The 22,064-nt window shown below is 42.6% G+C and overlaps 3 protein-coding genes across 3 annotated transcripts; 2 read left to right on the top strand and 1 right to left on the bottom strand.

Moving 5' to 3' along the window:
* Positions 1 to 920: 920 nt before the first annotated feature.
* MELLADRAFT_56670 (family 26 glycoside hydrolase) lies at positions 921 to 2,934 on the top strand (the record flags this gene model as incomplete). Its single annotated transcript, XM_007412240.1, has 10 exons — positions 921 to 945; positions 1,041 to 1,256; positions 1,367 to 1,406; positions 1,484 to 1,543; positions 1,619 to 1,720; positions 1,781 to 1,875; positions 1,967 to 2,015; positions 2,086 to 2,228; positions 2,317 to 2,345; positions 2,432 to 2,934. 10 exons carry the CDS (start codon positions 937 to 939, stop codon positions 2,526 to 2,528), a joined length of 840 nt encoding a protein of 279 aa, XP_007412302.1.
* A 976-nt stretch (positions 2,935 to 3,910) lies between these two features.
* On the top strand, positions 3,911 to 4,739 carry MELLADRAFT_108410 (uncharacterized protein; the record flags this gene model as incomplete). The annotated part of the gene is made up of 4 exons (XM_007412241.1): positions 3,911 to 3,944; positions 4,037 to 4,049; positions 4,165 to 4,570; positions 4,668 to 4,739. The coding sequence occupies 4 exons, from the start codon at positions 3,911 to 3,913 to the stop codon at positions 4,737 to 4,739; spliced, it is 525 nt and encodes a 174-aa protein (XP_007412303.1).
* A 1,274-nt stretch (positions 4,740 to 6,013) lies between these two features.
* MELLADRAFT_72374 (uncharacterized protein) lies at positions 6,014 to 8,375 on the bottom strand (the record flags this gene model as incomplete). Its single annotated transcript, XM_007412150.1, has 6 exons — positions 6,014 to 6,899; positions 6,965 to 7,179; positions 7,252 to 7,355; positions 7,473 to 7,702; positions 7,790 to 7,849; positions 8,033 to 8,375. 5 exons carry the CDS (start codon positions 7,839 to 7,841, stop codon positions 6,652 to 6,654), a joined length of 849 nt encoding a protein of 282 aa, XP_007412212.1.
* Positions 8,376 to 22,064: the final 13,689 nt, after the last annotated feature.

Raw genomic sequence — 22,064 nt, 5'->3', positions numbered from 1 at the left:
TTTCGAGAATTTGAATTTTTTTGTGTTTCCTTTTTTCTCCTTCTGAATCTCTTGACAAGCAAGCTTGATTGAGTTCGAGGAGTGAACTTTGAAGTTACTAGGTTCTTCAATTCTAGTACATATATAAACACCCTTTTCTATTTCTCCTGGCCGAGTCTGAACCTGCACATACCTCAACTTCAAGCAACAAGAACTCCTTCCAGAGTTTTTCATCGCCACTCATCCAACGACCAACAGTCATTCCTTGTCTCCTTTTTTTTCAGTCTTTCAGATCGATCACCCACCCCAATCTTTGACAAGTTTAGCTCCTTATACCTCCACCTTCGTTGTTATCATCCCTACAACTTCCTCCCATTCACACCTACCCAACTTGTTACGTGTCTGAGCTCCCCTCTGTCGATATCATCCTCTTCTTTCGGAACCGGAGTATTTTCAGAGTGTCTTTGATACTCTCCGCGGTCCTAACAGTCAATACTTATCCCGACACTCGCCGTCACGGTGAAATCTTCCCGGTTTAACATGGTCTTATCTAAACATAGTGGCATACTCGCCTTACTCATCACAGTCCTTCTCACGTCCGAGTGCTTGGTATCAGCAAAAGCGGCACAAGACAAGCACCTACACAAACGTATCTCTTCCGACAAAGGCAAGGCACTGCATAAACGTATCGATGCCGCGGAGCTCTTGAAGAAAGGCGACGTGACCCTCAACAATTGCGATTTATCCGAGAAGTGTGATGACGGAATCGACCTCGGATCAGATCCACACAAGGACAGTTACGGAGAAAACACAGACGGATCGGCGCAATGGTCCTCTCTCGGACTTCGTAGCTCGAACTTGCATGTGAATCGTATAGCCGTAGGCTTTGTGCCAGCTTTCAACGAGAAGAAGTCTCCTAATAGCCCGGCTGATATCAATGCTAAACTTCCGAGACCAATGTCGATTGTAAGTCGAATCTTTTCGATCAGTGCTTTTCGATCAGTGTACCTTGTGAAAACTGATTGCACTTTTGATCGGCCGCATTTACATACGGATCTCAGGTGGGAGACTATGTTGAGATCGATGACACCTTATCAAATCTTGGTTGGCACGTTCCGACCATCAAGAAACTTGAAGGCAACCCTGTCTGGTGTATTGGACTTATGCCCACTAAAGGATTGGAGTCTATCACATGGGAAGTGGCAGACAAGATTGCCAAGAAGCTCAAACACATCAACGATCAAGGAATTACTGTCTGGCTTAGATTTGGTCACGAAGTAAGCATATAAGTTCTTCGATTTACCAACCAGCGCCTTATACTGTGCTCTCAGAGACTACATCGAGGCACTGTGAACTCATCGTTTTGTAATATCATTCATTCTCTTAGATGAACGGGGAATGGTACTGTTGGGGCATGAAACCAGAACGTGAGTGCTGCTTGACTCATAGTCCTAGCAAGCTGCACTGTCTAATTAGAAATTTTCTTCTTTCGATTTCAATTCAGTCTTCAAAGAGAAATGGAATTTGCTTGGTGAACGAGTCAAAGCGACCACAAGTATGACGTGTAAGCTCTTCTTTTTATCACTGACCTGTTGACCCGCGTTTGAACATGAATGCTCTTCTCCTATGCTCTTTGTAGATATGTTATGGTCTCCTAACGCTATCTTCGGGGACAGCATCGATTCCCTCAAAGGAGGCTACACCAAATACTGGCCTGGGTCGAAGTATGTCGACATTGCAGGTATGTTGACTTTGTAAGCCTTTGTCTACAACGTACGAGCTGAATGCGGCCGTCTTCTAGGTCTTTCTTTCTATCACTGGGGAAAGTCCTATCACAGGTTGAACATTGCACCCGACCAGGACGAAGTTGTAGGCAAGATTCACGAATTTAACAAGGTCAGTATTTCTTTTATCAAACAGCATGTTAGCTTTCAAAAACTGATTGAACACTTGTGCTGTCATACGCGGTCGAATATCTATTATCAAGCTTTACGGCGATGGAGGAGAGGGTAAACCGATTGTCATTGCCGAGACTGGTTTGTTCCACGCTTCACCTTTCTTACTAGGCTTCTTCATGCGGCTTACTAACCACGAACTTCACTCCAGCTGCCAGTTATACCTACAATCAGTGGACCAAGGCCCCGGTTGAGGGAGGTGCCTCCGAACTTGATATCAAGATGAAATGGGCACACTTGTTGCTTGACCGTTACATCAAGAAAGTTGTCCCAAATCTGCGGGCAATGATATGGGTTAGTGTAGCCCTTACCTTGAGGGCTTTCCTTTGCTTTTCATCGATTCTCCGGCTGACGCAACCTCATTTGACCTTTATCTGTTCAGTTCGAAATCATCAAAGATGAGAATGCCACGTCAGTAATTCTGTACTCCATCACAAATCTAAACATCAGCTGATCTTCCTTTGTTGATTTGTTTTATGACCAAATTCATCATTTAGCGGTGACACTCCTGTCAGAACTGAAGATTTCAGGTTGATTGTTGGAAACCGTCAAGTCAGTTCGGCCGCCGCAGAGTTCTTCAAGAACAGCGTATAGGTGATACCAAATCATCAAAGTAGTACTCTCCTTGGACCGTTTCACCTTTGTCCTTTGAGATTTGGATCCTTCTATTAAACTGTTCCCAAGTGGGACTACGAATTTAACGTTCTCCTTTTTCTCTTCTGATACCATCTGGTCAATATATCCCTATATATATTTATGGTTTCTTTGTTTATTGTTTTTTTTTCTAAATCGATCGTAAGATTGTGAAATTCTTATTTCATTCTGTCGTTTTTGCATTCATTCTCTATTTGATACTTGTGAGGACACAATCTTGCGTCTGTGTTGTCTTTGTTCCTTTTAACCGTTTCTGCTCTGTTCTTTTTTGGTGCTAAGATATTATTAGTTAAAGCTGGTAATTTGCTCTGTGTGATAAGTTTCCTGAAGCTGTGATCCAGGAGTCACTCTTGTTCGCGTGCACTCTTATGTTAGAACTGCCTTGGAGCTCATGCATCTGGTCAAATACCAATGTCCGCTATCAACATGAGGCTCCAAATGCTGTAACGATTTGTTTCTGAGAATGCACCAAACGGAACATTTGAGGATAGAAAACTCACGTGAAACACATCCTGCGAGTAATGGGTACAAGACATACACAGTCTGCTCCCGAGGTCCCCTTCCCCTAGAGGCAATCCCTGGAGGGGTGCTGACTGTAGCTTTCCAAAAGCCCCACCACACGCCGCCTCTCTCGCTGAGAGGGACTGTGTTGAGTATGAACATGAGTCGTAGGAGTGGGATGAGCTAGGATGTGTGAAGTGCTGTGGTGGCGGATTTAAGGCCAGTCTTTGGCAATAAGGTTTGGTTGGGGTCAATCAAACTCAGGCAAGGGCAGCATAGGGCAGCATTCGATGGTGTAGTCCCTAATTCCAAGTTCCATGGACTTCTTATTTTCATTCACCCTTGCTTTGAAGTGTTGGCTATCTATTCTTTAGTGCGACAGCAGATCATCTTCGAACCCAGCAAGCAAATACTCACGATCCTCACTCTTCAAATTCTAGTCGATCCTCCCTCATCTAAATGTCTCTCACACTCGAGTCAAATTCAATCAAGTGTGAAGTTGAAAGTTTGATTTGATTTATCAATTTGGATTTGTTTGCAATTGTCAAGATCAAGTTTTGTAATTCACGTGATACAGTAACTTCTCAAGTTCTTTAATCCTATCAAAGGCTAAAGAAGCGTACCATCTTTAACTTCTTCTTGTTTCATCTGATCTTATCCTTCACTCGCTTTTTCTTAATAGGCTTTTCAGCTTGGATATCTTAATCCTTTATCAGAGAGAAGGTTTTGATATCAAGGTACGTTTTTTTTACTCTGCATGACTCGGATTACGATTTCTTTAAATAAGATATTTCACTGATATAAACTCTTTAACAAAAGTGATGAGCGATAGGTGGGAGGCTGAAGGTGCATTGAGTGAGTGAGGTTTCATCAATGTGATTTATTTTACTTTTTGGTTTGGATGGCTAATTTAATGATTCGATCGAATGCTTGATTTTGTTGGATAGCCATTTTGGTTTCGTAAGTTGTGATGACGTCATCCTCTCAACTTCACTGGAACGAGATTTACTCTTCAACTTCTTCCATTGACAATTTGGAATCCTGTCTGACCACATCACCGGTCACCCCAATACAGACCGCTTATTGGAGTATTATCGATGGTCATCGGTTGCTCGATCTTAGATGATTCCGGATACGAAGACTATCAACCGTTATATCTAGCAGCTCGAATAGGTGCATTAGGAGGACCGATAGCTGCATTTTTCTGTTTACTCGTCTCAAGTATCTTCACCATGGATGATATTGGTGGTATACCAGAGATGGATCCTGAAATTGTTAGATGTCAAGTTAGAATGGATCAAACTCGAATGGCTTGGGGTTTGATTACTCCTTATTTGATCGGTCTGGTTGGAGGTCCACTTGGATCTGCTATTCTACAAGCTGCTCAATTGGCAAAATCAATCGAACCTCTCTCGGCTGTACGTGCTGCTGCTGTGGGAGGCATCTTTGCAACACCGATCTATTATGTCTTTGGATATATTGTTGGTTTCTTAGTTTTTTGATGTGAGAATGAGGTTTATGAATTACTGATCAAATCATGATACTGTGGGCTCATCATTGCTTTTTATGACTTTTCAGTTGGCATGTATCTTTAGTCCATATCTAAGAGAGCCACCTTTATTAGTCGATGAACCTGTGGGGATCCCATGAAGCACATCACATCAATTCTACGTTGAAGTTCATAGAAAAAAAAAACTGTAACCACGACCATCAAGTTGTTTGTAATTTTCCTTGCAGACTCTCATCATTTGATTTCTCTTGTAAGTGTAAATAAAGAACTTGTATGTATTGAATCCAGACCCAAGATTTCAGTCTATTCATTCCCAATTCCCATTTGTAAACTTCATTTCCTTGTATTCAAAGATCTTTCAAGCTATTGGGGATTTTTTTTGCATCATCAAAATGTGTAAATGTGTTTGTTTCCATCAGATATTCAGTAGTAACATGATTTCAAAGATCCAATAAGAACTTCTCGCAATGATGTAAATAATGATCTGGGCACATTTTGAGCTATGATAACTTGTTATATTTCTGGCTTCAGTGGCTGATTGATGGCATTGGCAGGATATTTTGTTCAATTCTTTTTGATTTAACATCATCCTCTTGATGACCAACAAACCAATCCAATGATGGTTCAATTGAAAGTACAAATTGAATATGTGAGCATGGTTTGTGATTATATATACAATTAAAAATTCAATCCGATTCTTTTTGATGATATTTTTCGTTTGTCTTTAACTTGTGAAGTCTTTTGATGAATAATTCGTTAGACTTCTTAAGAAAACGGGTTGGTATTTCGCTTGTTTAGGGCCCGTTCGGCTGGATTTCGAAAAAATCGTTACACAAAAACGATTTTTCGATCTGCCCCTTTTTCGAGGGGCAGATTGAAAAACTCGAAATTCGGCTTTTTCGTTTACCGAACAGTCGACCAAATCGGTCAATGAAAAATCAAAATGGAGGGGCAAATGAGCCCAAAAACTCTTTTTGGTCTCAAAAACAGCCTCAGGGCTGTTTTTCAAAATTGAAGATTTTTTGATCAAAAACCGTTGCCGAACGCTGCTCTTTTTGTTAAAAACCAAAAACCGTATTTGGCCAAATACGGTTTTTGGCTTTGGTGGAGTATTTGGCCAAAAACCGTATTTGGTTTCCAGCCGAACGGGCCCTTACTGTTTTCGATGATGATTTTCACTTCACAGCAAATTCATCAATAATAATCAACTCATTCTCATCGAACTTCTTCACCGTCATTTCTTATTGTTTCACTCCTCTTTCCACTCTCACCCAGTCTCTTCTAAATCGTCAATTGAATGACCTTATAGCATCTTCAAGCATCTCCATGGATCTACATAATTTACTTATTCTGTCATCAAACCTTTAAATTGAATATCGAACCTTGCAGTTTCATGCATACAGGTGCTCAACTTGGGCGTGCGTTTGCAAAACGGCAATCATATACATTCCTATCAATCAGACTCAATTCCTTGCTCTTCAAAACTCTCTTTTCTCAACCATTCATATGTACCTCTCAATCAAACCAATATATCTTCCATCCATCCAAAATATAATCAAAACCCAAACCCACAATCAATGAACCGAAAAAAAGATATTGATATCTCTCGTACCTCAAAAGAGATCAGAGAAAGTCAAAAAAAGAGAAAAAGAGAGAGAAAAACAAATGTTGTAGTTAAAGAAAAACAAAAAAGAAAAAAAACAATTAAAAGGAAAAAAAAGACATAGATACAATGCATCACATATCTTTTCTTTTCTCGAGTTGTTTTTCTTTGGTTTCTTGAATTTGTTTGAGATGGAAAAAAACAAGAGAAGGAAAAAATTCTTGGTGTTTACACTTGATCAGAGTAGATATCACAAACCCACCAAAAAAAAGAAAAAAGCAAATGACTTGGTAGAAAATGTCAATTAGAAAACAAAAAGGTATTCATGCCCAATTTCGAGTGAAGTTGTTTCCTTCAAAATTTCTCTCAACCTACTTTGCCCTCAACACTGAACAAAAACGAGCTTGTGTGTGTAATCAAGTTGACTCAACCAATCAATACATGTTTCCTCAAGCCAAGACTGACAAAGTGAATGAGAGAACAGTAGCAAGAGTAACACAGCTGGCCATAGCGTGGAGCGAGCTGGCACCACTGGTAGTAGCGGCGCCACCAGTGGTGTTTGATAGTGCTGAAGAGCCTGTAGCGATACCGCTTGAGCCTGGTGTGCTTGATCCAGACTTGGATGTACCAACTGACGATGTACCAACTGACGATGTACCAGCAGAGGTAGAGGTGGTAGCACCGCCGACTACCGGGGCTGTGAAAAAAGAGAAAGGTGTTAGAGGTATGATTTACTTGTTTTAATTGAGATGAAGGACGTACTAGAAGTGGTAGCACCTGAAGGTGTAGGGGACACGGTAGTATTGGCAGTGGATTGATTAGCAGTAGTGTTATAGCCGGTAGTGTTTTGAGCAGTAGTGGTGTTCATAGTAGTAGATGTGTTGGCAGCTGAAGTCGATGGGGTTGTAGAAGGAGTAGGGGTAGCTCCATTAGCCAAGCTACCGGTTCCCCATGGGATTTTCTTTCCATCTGGTTGACTGAAACCAAAAGATGAATCAGTATAAATAACCAGTAGTTGAATCATTGGTGAAGAAGCAAATTCAACTTACGTTGACTCGGTTGGTGGAGTAGTAGCACCGCTGGATGAAGCAATCGTGAATCGAGTGGTCCAGGTAGTGGATTCACCAGCTTGACTGAACTCGTAGAAATAAATCTGATGACCAAAGTAAAAGTCAAGATGAGGTTGAAGATCCAGGATGAGGTCAGATTACAGATCACGAAGAATTAAGTTCGTGAAGGGTTGTAGAAGAGAAGTGGTAGTACCACTTACCGCAGAGTTAGGAGTCACATCCGGACATTTCCATGAATGACTTGTAGCACCTTTAGTACCGTCTAAACCACTAGCAACATTAGTAACCAATTGCATAGCTTGGTTCGAGCCTGTCTTGAGGTCGATGGAAAAGCTAGTCCATTTTCCGGTAGTATCCAAGTTCCATTGGATCGTACAATCTGATCCTTCGTTGAAAACTTGACCTGGACCAGGAGCGGTAGGTGTGACACCTAGGGTTTTGTAAGACAAGCGTTGGTCAGATATTGAAGAAAAACGTTCAGAGGTGAAATCGGAAAAGGGAGATGAGAAAGACTAACCAGCTCGAACAGCGGATGTACCGAGTAAGATGAGGAATGCTAATGAGTTCATGTTAATGACTGTGATGATTATTGAGGTGAATGGTTTGGAAGGATGGATTCCAGATTAGGATGATTAAGTGATTTGAAGTAAGGAAAAGAAGAGAGAGAGAGAGTTGTTAATGAATGGATGAGAATGGAAAACAAAGGATTTACAAAGGTAAGATGGTAAAGAGTAACGTTTTGATTTTGAAATGACTCAACTTGAAACCTTGGAAATGATTGTAATTCAAGTGGATCCAAAAAAAATCGAAGGTTCTTATTCGATTTGATTGATTGGTTGGATTGACAACTGGAACGTCTTCGAAGTTATAAATGAATCCAAAATCAAAAAAAGAGGCTTAAGAATGTAGATAAATATATTTTATATAAAAACTCTGGTATCTTTTTGTTTTTGGTTTGAATAAAATAAAATGATCGATTGGTTGATAAAGTGGATGGATGGATGGATGAGTGAAGTGTTCTTTTATAAATGAATGAATGAATGAATTGAATAAAACTTGGTTAAGATGATGATGACGGTGATGATATGGATGTTGAATAGTTCAAGTTGAAGTTCAGTGTGAATTTAATTTAAGTGATCTTATGTCAATCTCAACTTTATGTGATCAGATAAAATCACTTCTGTATTGAACACTCTCCTGGTTCTGGACTGCACTCAACCCTACTGCTCAAGAATAGTTCATCTGATTTCGATCGATTCGTTGGAAACTTCTTTAACCGATTCAAGAAAGAATCATTCACAAATCAAATCTTCAACTTACTCGACTCTTCATGTTAAAATCTGGTTCGAATCGACTTGACCCGAATACTAATCACAATACCTTGGTTGAATTTACAAAATGGGAATCAACCGACTACATACAAACTTCAAAGGTAATCTGAGATTTGACTGGAGCAGACCACATCATAAAACGTCTTCCTAGACTATCTCGACAAATTATTCAGGATTTATGCGTCATTTCGTATACATAGGTCTCACACTTCGACCAGGAAGGGAAGAGGAACGATCTGGTGCGACGAGAGATTATCCTTGAAATGACTTCATCGCGTACATAGACTTTTGAGCCCAGGACAGGAAGCGTCAAAAAAACTAACACACCTTCGGTCGAAAAAGCTTCTACATTTCGAGAGACATGCGTCATATAACGTTTCACACGAGCGGGTGAAAATTAATGTCCAACCGGTATCGGTTAACCTTCATGGTCAACGCTTCACATATCAGGTCCGCTCGCCACTAGCAGTGATGATGCTCTCATAGCGGGCAACACGATGATTGGGGTTGTGTCCCGGATGCGCAGGCTTTGCTATCCTGGATCCTCACATCACTCTTCACTACAACTAAAGGTCAACTCATTGCTTTAGTTTCATAAACCAAAGCAAATAAAGTGAATACAAAAATGATGAGATGAACTTAATTTGTAAGTGTAAGATTAATCTGAACACACATTTGAAAGCAAGATTGGAAACTTTTCAAAAATGGTTCTGTTTCTTTTTTCTTTTTCTTTCTCTTTGCCTCTGATTTCAAGCTTAGATAAATTTTGAAGGTTCTTGCTTCTTGCCACCATTTCCTTTTGGGCAGAATCAATCCTTTGCCCATTTGCATTTTAACAGGTTGGACAAGGAACTTGCAAACACAATCTTCTTCCCAGGCCTGCAGCTTACAAATGGGCACAAGGAATCTTCTTCATATACCTGCTATATAAGATCCTACTCATGGTTCACAAGAGTGTCACACTCACAACACATGAAAGGTACACACCCTAAACCAAATTTGTACCAGACATCTTCATACTCTGCTTTCTTCTCTATGCTACAATCAACAGTGGCACGGCTAAGCTAAGTTAGCGCTTAGCAATTTTTTATTGCTAAGCTGGTGCTAAATCCTTAGTGCACTCAAGCTAAGCTAATCAAAATTTGATTTTTCCTTTAGAGGATCTGCACTCGTGCGTTAACTCGGGTGTGGTAAGGTCAAATTTACCGCAACCATGGGGTATTTTCCACACCGGTGAAAAATTAGCCCCGCAGTACTTAATTTTTGATTGTTTTGTGTTAGCCAATTGGTTAATTAACCGATTGGCTAACACATGCGTTATCTGACTTGCTAGCCCGCTTTTCACCACATCCACTCAACAGCACTTGACTCAACCTCCACTACTCTGGACTCACATCACCTTGTATTCAATGGAAGACTCTCAAGAATCTCAAACTTGCAAGCATGGTGCAAACTGGACAGTAAAGGAGGAGGAGCAGCTGGCAAAGTCCTACCTACATGTTTCATCACAAGCTGAAATTGGCACAAATCAATCGGCCAAGATCTTGTTCCAAAAGATTACCAATCACTTCAACTCAAACACAGTCCCACCCAGCACCGACTCTCCTGGGCATTCACTTTCTCAAGTTCAAAATGGGTAAAAAATCTTCCTGTTTATTTTTCTTGGAATGCATACCGATGGTTGTTGCTCATAGGTGGAATGCGCTTCAAACTTCCATTTTGAAGTATTCAGGTTGCTACGCCAGAGTTGAGCAACTTCCCTGCAGTGGCAGCTACCCCGTTGACATCATGCAAGAGGCTTACAAAGCTGAACATAAGCTCAAACGCGACTTCTGAAGTGACCTTGCTTGGGAAGTTTTACGTCACAAACCCAAGTGGTCCCCAATCACTCCCTTTTCAACTTCTACGGAAAGCTCAGTAGCAACCAATACCAATTGCCTCTCTGCTTTTGCCTGTAGCCCAATTCGACCTTTGGGAAAGAAGAGCTCCAAGAGTAACCAACTGAGCAAGGCTAAATGTGCATGTGAAGAAGATGAGGAGGCTCTAGCTAAAGAGAAGGTAAAAATTCAAGCAATTCAAGAAAGAAGAGTCTCTGCCTTGGAAGAATCAAATCAATTAGCCAAAGAGATGATGAGCACAGAAATCATGACAAAAGAGATGGACATTATGAATCAAGATGAATCAAAGATGAACAAGGCAGCGAGAAAAGTTTTATAGAAAATGCAGGCTCAAATACTTCTCAAGTATGAGAAGCAGGAAGCAGAAGGCTCTGATGTCGTGTAGCTATTCCAAGTCATTGAACTCAAAGGTAAGTCTTTTATTTGACTGTCTGCTTCTCTTTATTCAATGTTGATTGAGAGATTGTTCTACTTTACTTTGTGATTATATAGATATTAGATTGATCATAAAATCAATTCTAGATTGATCAAGATTGTTTTCTTATCTTATGGAACAGGCTTAGAACAGTTGTACTGTTGAATTGATTTGGATCAATTTCTTATTACTTGCAAATCAATTTCTTATTTTGTAGATTGGTTTTATAACAGTTTCAATTTAGATTCATTTCTTGTGGTTTGAATTGTTTCATAAGGATTCTGAATCAATTTTTGTATCTCATTTGACCTTAGGAGGGAGCTATGAAAAAGGATTTTGACTATATACATTTGTTTTCAAACTTTCAATGGTCTTCAACATGGCTTTTTATAACTGTTGAAATGAGATTTTTATTTGCTTGTCTATAAACCTCCCTGTACCAACCATCCAGCTGTGATGAGATCCCAAGTCAATCTCAGATGCATATCACTATCCCAAAGCTCTTGAGATGCCTGGATCATATTGGTAAGTGATGATCCAAGACAAGGATTTCAGATATTAGGTACCACCTGTACTTGACTGTTGTAGTCTTTGACAATAGGATCTATTTCCACTCTTTCTTCAACCACCATGCTATGTAGTATAATGCAGCAATACATAATCTTCCTGAGATTGTGCATCCCCCAAAGTCGACCTGGTTGCTTGATGATCAACCAACAAGCCTGAAGAATTCCAAAGGTTTGTTCAATGTCTTTTCTTGCAGCTTCCTGTCTTTTGGCAAAGAGAGATGTTGCAGCATCACCCCGATGTCGAATCAATTTGATTAGCACCGGCCACAAGGGGTAGATACCGTCTGCTAAATAGTAACCATGTGTGTATTCATTTCCATTAACTTCAAAGTGAAGATTATCTTCCATTCCTATGCAGATACATGAACAAATAAGTCAATGACATAATATCTCATTGAGTGAAAGAATGGGTATGAACATACCCGAGAGAAACTTGTCAAACAAAGGGCTTGAATTCAGGATGTTGATTTCGTTGAGAGATCCAGGTGATCCAAAAAAAGTGTGCCAAATTCTGCAGATTTTCAAAGCCACTGCTTCTAATGATATACTTGGTAATTTCTTCTTGCCTTGATACCATCCTTGCCAAGCACTTGGGAAGTTTTCCCATGCCCAATGCATTCCATCTATGGATCCTTTACAACCAGGAAAACCTCACACCTTTTATTCTTTTGAAATAGTAATTAATTCTTCCTCCGTTGGGGTTCTTAAAAATTCAGGACCATAGATGTCAATGATTGTGTCACAAAATTTCTTCAGAGCTTTGAGAGACGTAGATTCAGCTATCTTTAGATACTTGTCAGTTGAGTCTGCAGGTACTCCATACGCAAGCTGACGTAGAGCTACAGTGACCTTCTGCTCAGGTGATAAGCCTAATCTTCCTGTACAATCCTAATCAAACAAAGTATGAATGAGAAGTTAAAAAAACAAGTTGTTAAACAAAAGTCAACTGGATGGATGCTCACATGTCTTTGTTCCCAGTACTTATCATGCTGGACTAGCCGGGTACATATGTCTTTGAACATGTTGCTGGGCATCTGGAATTGACATTGAAAGGTTTCCTTGTTGTATCTTGGGTTTGGGGAAAGGTAGTCTCTGGTAAGGTTTGCATTGGCTTCTTCTTGATCTGTATATACCATTCTTTTCTTTGGGTGTTCATCATCACTCTCATTGAGGGGATTGTCTAATCCAAGGTCTTCATCCTGATCATCTAGGTCCTCTTGAATCAACTCTTGTGCTCTCTTGAGGTATCTTGAGATGAATGCGCTTGCCATCTATTGAAAAAAGTCGCGTGAATTGGGTGGTGGATTGTGGAAACAAGGGGATGATGTGTATTTTGAGTTTGTAAACTTTGCATTGGTGTGGAAACTTGATTTATCTCTCAAGTTGACTAACTTACTGTGCCAATACTTTGACACAAGTGTGAAATTACAACAAGTTAAGTAATTTTTGACTTAGTGTTGAGGTTGTTACCACACGCGACAGCATTAACAACCGCAAACGAGTGCGGGTGCTCTTAGCGGGTTTGCGCTAAGCTAAGCCAAGAGCTTAGCTATCAAAAAAAACATGTTTTAAGTGCAAAAGGCCGCTAAGTCGCTATTAGCGGTTTAGCGGCCAATTAATTGGCTTAGCGGGTATCATTTTACGCCCGCTGTAGAACTTATAACCCAACAAGGGTTATACAGAGCTGGAAGAGGATAATCTACTAATATAATGACTAGTAGAAGTTGTCTGAGACTGCTCTTCTAAAACAACACAATCAGGAAAAGGCACTGTTGTATTGAGTACAGATAAGGCACCAGAGAAATATAACTTTCACACAAATTTTTAACTTCAAAGCACAATTTTTATTACTATCAACACTGCTATAGTGTTATTCCCAAATGATAACTGAAGAAAATAAGCAATATCTTTGTGATATATAAGTCTTTTTGACTATAAAACTAAAGTAAATTTCTCTTTATAGCTATAATAAAGGGCGTATTTAAGTGACCAGGTACTATTAAAATAAGTTTATGATGATAAACAAAATAATAACTGCGTAGATGATGAAGAAAAAAGGGGAACAACAGTCCCAGAATCATCTCAAAGTATATATAACAATGTACTCCAACTTTTACAATGGTCAACAGCCTCAAAACCAATCAAATCCGCCCAGAAATCCCTAAAAACCCTATGATGACGCAATGTAATGATTTTGTTACTAATAAATGATGTAATTTTCACAGCTAAAAGTGATCAATGACGCAATGATATGATGTACAGCACTTCTTATAATGAATACAGGTGATTTTTTCCTTGTAAACTAGCTGAAAATTGTTAGTGTGCTGGAGCCTGCGGTTGCACACTGAGGTCCATTCCTAAGAGAGAGAGGAGTGACAGGTGCGCTCAAGATTCACACATGTGACACGAGACTGGGTGAGGACAGGTCTCGAGTCTCAGGTAAATTTAGAAGAAATGGAAGACGAGAAAATTTCCTCTCTTCACATTCTCTTCATCTCAGCACCTGCATCTCTTTAGCAAGTTCCTCCTTTTCTATAAAGCTCCCTCCTTTATAGAAAATTCGAAAAAATAAAGAAATTATATTCAAGAATAGAAGGATACAATTAGGTGGATGTGGAGACAGTTGAAGAAGAAATCTTTGACTACCCCAAAATATCAATCAAGAAGAATGATCGAATCAATCACTCAAGAAGAAGAGAGGAAGAAAGCTCATGCAACGCCTGAAGCGCTCCGCGAGAACATAACTTCCATCTCCCTTGCCATGGTGTTGTTGTTAGAACCGGAGTCAGTAGTCTGACCTAACATGTAATTGAGCAAAAATTGAAAATATCAGTCTACCTGCGAGAAGTTTTACAAATAATGGAAGGATTGTACTTATCTTCTTGTGTAGATTGTTTGCTATCAAGAATCTAGCCACCGGTCGCGCTAGAAGTGACCCATACTTGTTCCAGGCAACAAGCTTCAATGATAAGTGAATGGTTCGATAGTTCCAATTGCTGTCGATGAAGTTGGCCGAGACACCGATAAAGGCGTATCGGTTGCCCTTTGTTGTCCAGACGTCGTGTACAAGAGAAAATTTACCGGGATTATCCTAGAGATGAAGATAAAGATGAATGGAATGAGAAAAAGATGAAGATGAAGATATAAGATGGAAGTTGAAAAATGAAGAAATCAAAATCTGATTGATAGATGGAAGACGAGTTTTGAGTAAGTAAGAGGAAGTCAAACTTACATATACCAAAGAGATCACTGTGGAACTCAAGCTCTGATATAAATCCTTAGCTACACCAGCGGCCCAGGTTGGGGTTCTTAATTCAGCTCGTCGGTTGGCCAGCTTGAAGGCTGCACAGAGTGGCATGTCATAGAAGCGGTTGAATGGGAGAGCATGCTTCAAGATCCAAATGACAAGAATCGTGTTGCAAAGATCGATGCTGAAAGTTGCTTGAGCTAAAAAGGAGTCAAGAGTGGGTTGGCCAGTTGCTTCGTTCGATTCTGCCAACATATCGATTTGTTCTTGAGCCCAGGTGCGAGGAAGGTTGCAGCCTGACTGAACCGTGTTGGCTCTGCGAGGGCAGGCTGCGCGTCCTTTAGCGCCATCCCGATGAGCGTAAAGATTGTAGTGTGTGCGAAGGCCACGCGTGAATGTGGCCTTGCACCACCTACACTGAAACAATCGAGGATCATCTCCTACCTAAAATCCAGAGATAGAGAAACATTTCTAGGTAAGTCTTGTCGATGAGGATGGTGGAAGAAAATAAGCTTACCTCCCCTTTGATATGAGTTGGAGGGTAATAATACTCTAAAAGCTTTGAGACCCGTCCGAGTTGAGCACGGCGGACTCCAGCACTTTCAACAATCTCTATGTCCGAGTCTTGATCAACATCAATGCAAGCTGGGACGCCAGTCTAGACGAGAGAGAGAAAATGAAAGACTTAGAAAAATGATTGAAAAAGATCTGAAAAGATTGATAGGAATGAACAACTTACAAGAGTCGGAGAGATTGCTTTCTTTTGTTTCTTTGCAGGCCCTCGAGGTAAACCGGATGAAGCACCAGATCCTCTCGGACGACCTCTGGCACCCCGACGAGGAGACTTGGCTTTGGGTTGTTGAACCTTCCTGGCATTCTTCTTTTTCTTAGGTAGCATCAAAGACAGGATTTCAGTGGCATCGGTGATTTCCACAACAGAAACAGATTCCTCATCGGATTTGACTTGATCTGGATTTGGATGAAAGGGGCTATGAGTTAAATCAAACTCAATATCACTCAACGGACGACAAACAGCGACTCGTGAGTCAGGAGATTGTATCACGAAGCCTGGTCTAGGACCAGTAGGACTTCTTGGACGCAGATTAGGACGGGTACTAGTAGGAGAAGCAGGAGGTTCAAGGGTAGAGTTCGACTTCGACATGGTATATAAGCTATCAAGATTCAAACTAGATGATTAAACGACAAAAAAATTAGATAGATTCAAGATAGTCAGATGATTGCAAGTTTTTTTTAAGAAAACGATTTGTGAAAGAAGTCCAACTGGGGAACAACAGATTCATCAAGAGGACTCACCTTATGTAGAAGTCAGAAATCATAAAACAGGGCCCAGGCATCTTGCTTCTCCTTCCATCCACAGAAAACCGGAAGACAATCGGAGGGCAAACTCAATAAAGACAATACGATCCAAACAAGGTGCAATCAATACCTAACTTTGAAATGACAGAAATGTAAGATATCGAAAGAAATGACATACCACTGTGATGTCTGTGATGTTTCCTTTCTTGTTGATATGATAAATCGGCTAATTAGACTTTGGATAAGAAGAAGTATCCTAACGAATTGGCCTGTCTATCGAATTGAAATAGGTAGAGTATTGATTGAGGGTCTTTGAAGAGGCTGTAGGCAGGATCGAGGGTGTTCCGGGTGTTCCTTTGGAAATCAGATGACTTGACTCAATGGCTATTGAGGGTTGATAGTGTGTTTTAAGTACTAGCTTTGGTTAGTCTCAAAACGGGACCAAATTCTATTAGGGTTGCTCCCGCTGCATACCGCTCTGAGAGGCGGCTGCGGGGCGTCCTTTTGACTCGCCTCGCCAAGTCCGGGTCCCGCTACATACCAAATTTTTTGGCCGCGGCGGTGACGGGACGCTTGGGCCCTCTGCACAAAAAATCGTGTAGCGGCAACGGGGCGGGTCGCCCCGTCACCGCTCCGCCACCGCTTTTTGCGGCGGGTCGGCTCATGCGTTGGCTCATGCACAGAGACTTAAGGAACAAGCAGAAGTTCGCTCGAGGAGAGCAAATTCCCGGGTTCCCCCTATGGAAGGTCTAGATACGCAGGAGCCTGGTCTCGACTCGAACCTAGGAGCCCCTCCTGGACTAGGAAGCCAAATGACCCCTGCGGCGAATAGTCACCAGATCGCCTCGACTATCACCAAGGAATCTTCCGGGATTGGAAACCCGATAACTACCGAGGTAATCGAAGAGGAAAGAGTTGAAGATACGGCCTTCGACATCGGAATAGAAGGTGATAGCGAGTCCTCTGATGTTGATGAGTTGAGTACTGAAGGAGAAAAGGACAGAAAGAAGAAGAGAAAACCCGCAAAGAAGAAGAAGAAGAAGAAGGAGGATAAGGGGAAAGGGAAAGATAGGAGGAAAGAGGAATCAGCCTCAGATAGCAAAAGCTTAGTAGATTTAAGGAAATCATACAAATACCTAATAGAGGAGGACTTACGTAAGCTACTGTCCTACCATGTCCCCTCCCCTCCCGCCCCCCCCCTTCCCCCATCCTTCAAAACCCTTGGGTTAGACAGTTGTAGACCCATTGAGGGGCTCCAGTCCATGTAAGGTAGTAGCTCCAGTAGCTCCCAAAACTCCCGCCTGGCTCCCGATTAAGTTCGGTGGTAGCCGCGGAGTTGATCACTTGATGACCCAATAGCGGATCCCCCTCAAAAGGGTTGACCAATATAGGTGCTGGAATTTCTCATAACAAAAGGATTGTTGTGATCGGACTGGCCAACTGGTGATGAGACCCTAGAGGACTCCGGTCTAAAGAGACTGTGAATGAACTTAGATCCATTCTCACGCGATTGAATGAAGAGAAACTTACCCGTCCCATACCAGAGGGGTAGTTGGTCCTGACGATGTTTCTTCCCAGGATTGGGCTTTTGTTTGTCGTGGTTTCGATAGCACCCGACCTCTTGTCTGGCCAAGACAGAGGGACTCTGGAGTCGAGAGTAGAGAAGACGAAACATTCTTCAGAGGCAGGGAAACCGGGCAAGTCAGGAACCCTTATGGATCGCCTTCTCTACGCGATTGACAACGAAGACTTGAGTACGATCAAGGCTCTGCAGTCAGAGTTGAGAGAAGAAGAAGCTAGGAAATTGAAGAAGGAGGCGAAAACAGCTAGGTTAGCAGAGGAGCTGAAGGAAGCTAAGAAGAAAAGTAGAGAAGAGAAAAGAGCAAAGGAAAAGAAGGAGTCTAAGAAGGCAGCTAGTAAATCGAAGAAGAAGAAGAGAAAGGGTAGTTCGAAGAGGTCAAAGAAACGGAGGAGAAAAAACTCACCTTCGAGTTCAGACACAAGCTCTTCATCTTTGGATAGTTCGGATGAATCACCTTCGACATCATCCACGTCGGATTCCTCCTCGGAATCAGGGAAACCAAAGAGACGTTCCCTTTTGTCTGATTCTTCACTCTCCTCGAGCTCGTCTGAGTCATCGGATTCATCCAGCTCATCATCAGAGTCATCTGACGCGGATAAGGGGAAGAAGTTGAAGAAGAAGAAATTTGGGTTTGGAGGAGCAGAGACGATTTCTGGCCTGGACCTCCCAGACCTCCCAGATAATTGGGATAAGGCCTTCAAGAAATTCAAGAAATACGTACCGTTATCAGTCTTCCAACGTTCTTACATCAGCGCTTTTCACTCCGCGGTAAATGATGGTTCTAAAGATTGGAAGACAGGCATCAACGCTGAGATCTCTGAGAGAGACCAAGAAAAACAAATGTCGTACGGAGACTTTGTGATGGCTTGTGATTTGGAATCAAGATACGCGGTGGAGGTCTATGGCCACGATGCCTACGCTAAGTATATTACTAAGCACAAGGAGGTGGTGAACTGCTTGATGGTGCAATACAAGTGTTGGATGGTGGGCCTAAGGTACCACTTGGCTATCCGCACGGCCATCTCCAGGAAGCGTTCGAAGATCATCTACGAGACCAAGAAAAACGGCAAACGGGGAAAGAAGTTAGACCGAGTAGTCTTACCTAAAGGGGTCTTGAAACTGGCGGCTAGACAGGCCCAATGGGATTGTGAGACGGCTGGAGACTTGAAATTCGAGACCAATCCGTACGCCCCAGGCCAACCAAAATTCGGATATGACTTTGTCACTGGAGAACCTCGAGCGACTCAGACCCCGGTAGCGAGCACTTCGAAAATTCAAACCGATGGCCAAGCAAAGGAAAAGGAGAGTGGAAGCGGAGGTTCAGGAAGGTTTCAGAAAAAGAAGAGAGGAGGAAATAGGGGTCGGACAGGAGGTTACGGAGGCTCTGGCCAGTACCAGTACCAAAAGAGCCAACCGCTACAGCAGTCAAACCAAACGGGTCAGGACTGGGTGGCCCAGGGTCAGCAACACGCGACCAGGCAGAGTGGGACCCATAAGGGTGGGAAGAGCCAGAAAGGCGGAGAGAATGGAGCTTGGTGAGCTACTTCTCATGAGCGGGTGTGAGCAAGAATGAGTAACTGACACTCCTGCTACTACCTTTCCTCCCCTCACTCCTGCAATTGTGAAACCCATACTTTAACGTACTACGGGCGTGTTGATACGTCGCTTTCGTCTTGTTACGGATGACATGATGGGCCGCTCCGTCCTGGTTGTGCACATTTGTTGTTTGGTACGACTCCTCCTTAGATTAACACCTTCTATTGTTCCATTAAGAGATACTGGTGGCAGGAGCTTCATGTCTGTGCTTAATTTGTTCTGTACCAAGACCATTAGCTGGTGACTGGTTGTTAGAGATGAAAGGAAACTGAGATGGTTCTCACGCACCCTTGCTTCCTTTTCTGGCTTTGCCGTTGCCTCAAACCCCCCCCCTCCCACACTTGTACCTGGCTCTCTGATTACACAGCCTTAAGCCCCGGACTCCTGGACGGAATGGTGCCCCAGGTTAATCGTATAGATCCTGAACCTTCAGATACAGGAAGAGTAACCAGAGAGCGAGGGGGGCTTACAGGTGGCACGACTCGGGAGACCGAATCAGATAGCTTGAGTTCCGAATATTCATCAGACAACTCGAACCTAGAGCCAATTAAGAAGATCCTGCCGCTGAAGGACAGGGAGACGTTCAAGGTGGCTGGAGTGGGTCTTTGGCCGGCACCGGTGAGAACAGAGATGAACTTAGAACGATGCAGAGTACTGATGGAGGAAACTGGCCTAAAGGAAGACATACCGTACATTCTAGATGGTTTCAGGGAGGGCTTCTGCTTGGGAATACCTCAGCATACAATAGGAGATCTCCCTTGGTACACACCAGAAAACCACTCGTCAGCCTTGGAGGTACAGGACGAGATAGAGAAGACAATAGAGCGGGAACTGCTAGCAGGTAGACTGTTTGGTCCTTATACTCACGATGACGTGTTTGCACAATATGGTTTCTTCCGCTCAAACCCTATGGGTAGTGCCGTCAATAGCGACGGCTCGTTGAGACTTATCAACGACCTTTCCTACCCCAAACGCGACCCTAATGTCCCTTTGGTGAACTCCTTTGTCGACAAGAAAAACTACAAAACAAGGTGGGATGATTTCAAGACAGTCGCACGCTTCCTGGCTGCGAACCCAGGAGAGTGGGAGTTGGCTCTTGTCGATTGGGCCAAAGCCTATAGACAGCTGGGCGTACACCCCTCCCAGAGACGATTCCTGGTAATTGTGGACTTTAGAGGTAGAGTTTGGATCGATATGGCCGTGGGGTTTGGAGGTGTGGCCAGCTGTGGTGTATTCGGAGCACCGGCAGAGTCGTGGAAATGGATCATAATGAAGAAGCTCGGGTTTCCAGTCATCTTCCACTGGGTAGATGACAACTTAATCCTACGTCGTCCTGGCCAGAAATCTTTGCTAGACGATATCGAAACGCTAAGCAAGTCAATGGGAGTTCAGACGAACCCGAAGAAGAATTGCCCGTTTCGAGAAGAGCAGCGGTTTTTAGGGTTTGTTTGGAACGGGGCGAAGCACACAGTGAGGCTACCGAAAGAGAAGCTGCATCAGCGCAAAACTCAGATAAAAGACCTCTTGACAGAAGGAAAGAGTTGGAAACTCGCTGAGGTGGATACCTTTGTAGGCCGGTTGGTACATACTGTTTACATTGTCCCGCACATGGCCCCTTATTTAAGCTCCCTACACCGCTGGAAGAAGGAGTGGAAGAATGAGCACGCCTTAAGGATAACACCAGACAATGTGGTAGAGGACCTAAAGGAGTGGGACACTTGCCTGTCTTGCTTTGACTCCTGTCCAATCGTTCCAAACCCGGTAGCAGAAGAGATAGGTTGGGTGGGGGATGCAGCGTCCTCGTATGGGTGAGCATGAGCTCTCTTTACACCTAACTCATGGATGTTGAAATCTGACAACAACTCTACCCAAACGTATATGGTTGCCTAACTCCCGCCTCTCCTATAGGATCGGAGTGCTGATTGGTCAACACTGGGCCTGTTTTAAATTTGAACCTGATTGGGAGACGAAGGGACGCACCTCAAGCGTTTGATGAATCGCCTGAGCGGAGACCATCGCGATTAGGCTAGGCCTGTTGGTGTTAGAGAAGACCACTCGAGTGAATGGCAGGAGGTTTAAAGTCCACACTGATAATACTACAACAGAGCACGCGATCAAGAAAAGGAAATCAAGAGATGCTGATGTTAACAATGAGTGGAAAAAGATACAGAGACTCTTGACTCACCTGAGCTGCAATATAAAGCAGAGACGTGTTTCATCGAAGGATAATAAAGCCGACACTTTGTCGAGAGGGAAGCTGGAACGGAACCTCTTCTGGTTTAACAAAGTTCTCGTCACTGTCCCAGACAACCTAAGCCCTCTGCTCCACCAGTTCACACCGACACACTCGGACACCGACGATGAGGAACCAAATCGTCAACTGAAAGATCCTAGAGCTCGAGTCGGCTCAGACACCGTTAACATAAAGAAGGTCACGAAACCTTTCGGAGCCTTCAAAAGGGACGCTCTAGGGATCAACCGATCGGATTCAGATGAAATTCAACTTCATTTCTTAAGAGGCTCATGGAAAGATGGGACGTTACGGCATTATAACTCTGGAGTTGTGAAATTACTTTGGTTTGCAGAAGTGAAGAAGGTGAATCGAGATCTCTTGCTACCGATTGATCCGGATGTAGTGCTTCAATTTGTCGTCTGGGGCTCCAAAAAGAACGAAAACCTAGCGAAGGACGACGAATCAGTGAAATTGACCACTTTAAAGGCGTATATCGCAGGGATAAAGGCTTGGCATAGGTTCCATAGGAAAGATTACCCAACTAAGTCAGATGAGTTGGTAAACTTGCTACTGAGAGCCTCTTTGCAGGTGGAAACAGATCAAA

Source organism: Melampsora larici-populina (assembly GCF_000204055.1).
Source record: "Melampsora larici-populina 98AG31 unplaced genomic scaffold MELLAscaffold_29, whole genome shotgun sequence".
Classification (NCBI taxonomy): Eukaryota; Fungi; Basidiomycota; class Pucciniomycetes; order Pucciniales; family Melampsoraceae; genus Melampsora; species Melampsora laricis-populina.
Note: the sequence above shows the minus strand (reverse complement) of the source record. Positions and strands in the feature narration are given on the sequence as shown.